The following is a 4,674-nucleotide window of genomic DNA, read 5'->3' as shown; positions in this document are numbered from 1 at the left end:
CACAACAGCCAAGAGTCTGCCCTTTCATCTTTGGAGAAATACAATCAGCAACCTGAAAAAATTCTGGCAGGAGCAATTAGCTCATGAATTAGTTATCAAATATCTCATGCAGCCAAGGTCTTGAGAGTGCTGATCTACATACTTCCCCCAGGAATTTGGGGACAAAAGGGTAGGCCACCTGCTTTAATTTGCATTAGGGATTTTGGCCAATCTGTCTATTCTTCCCCATGCCCTCCCGCCATATACACACAACACTCTCTCCTCCAGCATCACTGTGGACCCAGACACGGTCTGCTTACTTCACTGACTCTGCACCATCACCCTCGCCTCTGAAAGCTCATCTCCCACCCTGCTCTCCTCATTCACTCTGCTGCAGGCACACTGGTCTTGGTATGTCTGGAAGTGACATGTCTGCCTGATCCCTCTTCAGGATATTTACACTTGCTCTGCCTTCTGTCTGGAATGCTCTTTCCTTATCTCTCACCTTGGCTGGCTCCCTCATTTTCCTTAGATCTCTGCTCAAATGTCATTGTATTATTAAGGAGGTCTTCCTTCACCCCCTTGCTCCCTGTGTACCCAGGTGATGCCCTTATTTCTTCCCCTAATACTCATCACTATATGACGTATTTGCTTGCTTGTCTGCTTGCTGTCTGACTACCTGCATTAGATGGTGAGTACCATCAGGGCAAGCAATTCCCCCATTTTGCTATTCCTCTGGTTGAGTGAAGTAAAGCAATGAAGATCTAAATCTCCTGAAAGCTGTCACCGCCTCTATGATGTATGAAATAAAGACAGTTCTACATTTAGATTGTTTATTCAGTAAGTATTTCTTGTCCCTCACATCCATTCAGCCACCACGTTCTAAACAATCTCCCTCTGAAATTCCTTCCTTCTTTCTCTCCTTCCTTCAACTAACTATTGTTTATTGAATACTTATTAGGTACCAGGTATTATCTCTTATGTTATCCTTATTTTACTAATCCCACTACTGCCTGCCTGGATGAAGCCTCACTAGCTCCCGCCTGGCCAAATGTGAAACTTCTTTATCTCTGTCACTGTCTCCTTTTTCTTTCTTTTGGTTCATCCTGTTGGACACTAGATAAATCTCACTTCCTTTCTCTGCTCAAAATTCTGCAGTGACTCCCTCCTGCCAATTGAATTAAATAGGGATTATTTATCCCAACTTTGAAGACCATCCATAAAATCTCAAACTACCCATGAGCCCCAACTACTACTACTTTCAGAATATATGCTTTACCGAAACTGGACCACTCGTTGTTTTTGAATGTGCCCACACGCTGTTCTCATCTCAGAAAATAACACAATTTCTGTCTGCCCAAACTCTGTCTTCCAAGGACACTCTTAAAAAACTGCTGTGCACCTTTCCATATGATATAGCCTATCCCACTTTTGAACTCCTATGACACCAAGTTTATACAGTTCTTAAAACATCAGCTTAAAAGGGTCAAATATATGGTGACAGAGGGAGACTGAAGTTTGGGTGGTGAGCACATAATGCAATACACAGATGATGTATTATAGAATTGCACACTTGAAACATATAATCTTATTAACCAATGTCACCTCAATAAATTTAATAATAATAATAAAAAAAAAACACCTGTCATATTCTTCTCTGAGTTTTGGTTATCTGCAGAGATTCCCTATCTCACCCAGGTGAAAACTCTGGAAGGTGAGAATTTTAGTTTATTTATTTTTCTTTTTCCAGTAGCAGCTAAACTAGAATCTTGCTCAATACACATGTTCATTTGCTCCTTGTTAAATTAAAATTTTAAGCACAGTGCATTACATCATGTTAGGTGCTCAAGACTTTTAAAAGAAGCAAAGGGTGAAGTGTTCACCCTAAAAGAATCAACCATCTAGTTATGAAGACAAGATTGCTTATATAAATTGCAATTTAAAAAAATCAACTTTAAGCAAGTAATTTTTGAGCATCTACTGTGCACTAATGAGAAGCAGTATATAATGGTCAAAATTAATGACACAGGAAATAAAGGCGGATTCTAGGTATATGTGTACACATACTATGGCTGCCCCCAACACTTACTAAATCAGAACTTTTGGTTTGATGAAACAAGAATAGGCTTACCTGGAGATGCTGCATGTTCCAGGTGGCCCAGCTGGGGCTGTCTGGTGATTCTGTAGGTCAGTTCTGCAGGCTTACTCTCCTGGTCAGTGGCAGAGAGCTGCAGAGTGGTGATTTTCTTCACTGAATTTTCGTCCAGGACCAGCCCTTTATTGATGGTGATGACTGGTGGGGATTTGTCTTCTGAAAATATCAGAAATAGTTATTTGAAATAGGACCTTTTCAGTCTCCTTTCTTCAATTTCAGGCCTGGTGCCGAGGGGTAAGATCAGAATAGTACTTAGGCCTGTGCCTCAGAGAGTGCCTCAAGGGGCCAGAGCTTCACGCAGCAGAGGGAACGCGATTCCAGATTTCCGTACCAGCTGAGTAAAGGAGAGGGTCACCCTTAAAGGATCACAGTGTAGACTATATAATTTCAGAACTGCTGATGTGTTTTTACAAACCCAATGCCACCTTACCCGAAACATTGATGGAAAATGACTGGCCAATCAATTTGTTGCCTTCTCCATCAACCACATCAAATTTAAAAGCAAAGCTCCCAGCAAATTCTCCTTTTCTGTGACTGTATTCTACTTGGCCTGTAAAAAGAACAAAAAAGGCAGAAATTTCCTGTTAACGCTTTCTGCCCTTATTTCTGAAGTGTGAGGTAGGAATTTGATTTGTATTCACACCAATGAATCAATTAACGCTTTTCTCACTTTGACGTTGTTTTTGACATTTTAATCTCAGATTTTCATTTTCTTCTTTCCTCTCTCACTGTAAACTTCCTCACAAAGACCTTTCATGATAAAACCACCACAAGTAGCATTGCTTACGGTTGAGGCTCAGCTTTTGTGAAAGACTCTGAGGAAGTCTCATGAATAACTAGATCAGCAAAACTGCCCACATGGAAAGTGTGCACTGACCGCACCCTTATCCTTGGTGCGACCTTGTCTCAGGGAAAGGGGATGCAGAACTGCAGCCCACATTCTCCCAGAATGCGTCACTTCCAATTCCCAATACAGCCTTAAATCATTTTTGGAACAACATGAGATATAATCGACCAACGAATAAATAAACAAAATAAATAAATTCTACTTAAAAGTCAGAAGAATCCAAAGGGGGAAATGCAATGTATCACATCTCTGTAAACACACATCACTTCCAAGTATCTAGCAATGTAAATATAACCGAATATCTGGGAAGAGGTGCCTGGCTTCATTGTTTAAAAAGAGACACTGAGGCAAGAAATAATTAAGGAATTACTATCCCTTTGCCTATTTCGCCCCCTTCATTAAAGTATAGATAGGTCCAATGAGTATTTGGCTACCAATTTTAAGTATTAGTACATGGACAGGAGCCTTGTTTCTGCTCCTTGCGGGTACACTTGCGCCTCTAAATGAAATTGCACATCATCTCATAATGTTGGATTACTTTTCCGACCCAATATGTAACTCCTCCTGCCTTTTTTACCCCCAACAGCACTGTACAGTAACTATGTAGCATTTAACATTTATGCTTTTACATTACATCAGCATTTCCTGGAGGAGGGATGAACTATATAATCTCCCCCAGGCAGCTCCGATTTATGCCCTTCCATTTTGCTTAGTTCATTAACTTGTGCTCTTGGGGGAACTGAAAAGAGATATAAATTGCTCACCTTAAAGCAGGCATAATTTTTACCTTAATCCATCCCAATTCACTTCTTTTTCCTTTTTCTCTCTCTCACACTTTTTAGCATCACAGCAAGTCAAATGATTTTTTTTTCCCCACCATAAAAGCCCCAAGTTTCATCAATTGCTATGTCAGAGGATGAATACATTTTAGCCAAGAAGTACAGTTTTTAAAAAATTGAGGAGACAAGAAAGAATAAATGAAGCTATAATTTAACTCTTATTCAAAACAAAGTGTGCATAGTTTACTGCCATGGGCTGCCAGGCATTTAACTCCCATTTTACTACTGTGGGTGGAGCCTGTGGAAGTCTGGATAAGCAGAAGAAAACCGGATGACCTTGGCTAATGTCAGCCTGGGTGAAACTTCGGATGGGGCCTTTAACGGAGATTTGCTCCAGGCTGCCACGCTTTACCATCTGCAGGTGCCCTGCACCAGGATCTTCCTTCATGATGTATATCACTTGATGGTCATCTGAGTCGTGTGTCACTTTCAAGTGCTGTTCTGTGATGCGTGCTACAGACCCTAGACGAGAATGTGAGAAAGTAGGTCATTCTCCATCACTGCCTTTGAAAAGAATGTTAAATGATTTTAGGAGATGGAGAGTAAATTATCACACATTCTCTAGGTCTCAGTAAATACCAGGTGCTTGCCCTTCTGTTTGCAGCTAAATAAATGTTAATTGCCCCAAGTGAAAGAGTCCCAGCTTTCCAATTTGCTAATCATCTCTTGAGTTTAGATCTGAGCCCCTTTCCTCTTCTGGTTCATTTTCACTCTTTCCCTGTGCTCATTCTCTTCCCACAACCTATCAGTTAGTACCTAGGTCTATGTAATAACTCCTGATTCTGTGATGTAAACCACTTCTAGATCTATGATGAAACCTGCTTGGACTTGCTTTATTTACTGTCATGAGGATC

At 40.7% G+C, this 4,674-nt stretch overlaps 1 protein-coding gene across 1 annotated transcript in view; it reads right to left on the bottom strand.

Annotated features, from left to right (window-relative positions):
* The window catches only part of FRAS1 (Fraser extracellular matrix complex subunit 1), a 421,815-nt gene that overhangs the window by 65,121 nt on the left and 352,020 nt on the right, over positions 1 to 4,674 (bottom strand). The window contains exons 45-47 of the mRNA XM_011360633.2: positions 4,097 to 4,282; positions 2,565 to 2,684; positions 2,111 to 2,290 (exon numbers count right to left, since the gene is read on the bottom strand). Of these exons, the coding sequence (XP_011358935.1) occupies positions 2,111 to 2,290; positions 2,565 to 2,684; positions 4,097 to 4,282 (486 nt within the window). The remainder of the gene's footprint in view (positions 1 to 2,110; positions 2,291 to 2,564; positions 2,685 to 4,096; positions 4,283 to 4,674) is intronic.

This window comes from Pteropus vampyrus, unplaced genomic scaffold, assembly GCF_000151845.1.
Source record: "Pteropus vampyrus isolate Shadow unplaced genomic scaffold, Pvam_2.0 Scaffold56, whole genome shotgun sequence".
Classification (NCBI taxonomy): Eukaryota; Metazoa; Chordata; class Mammalia; order Chiroptera; family Pteropodidae; genus Pteropus; species Pteropus vampyrus.
This window is presented reverse-complemented; position numbering and strand designations above follow the sequence as displayed.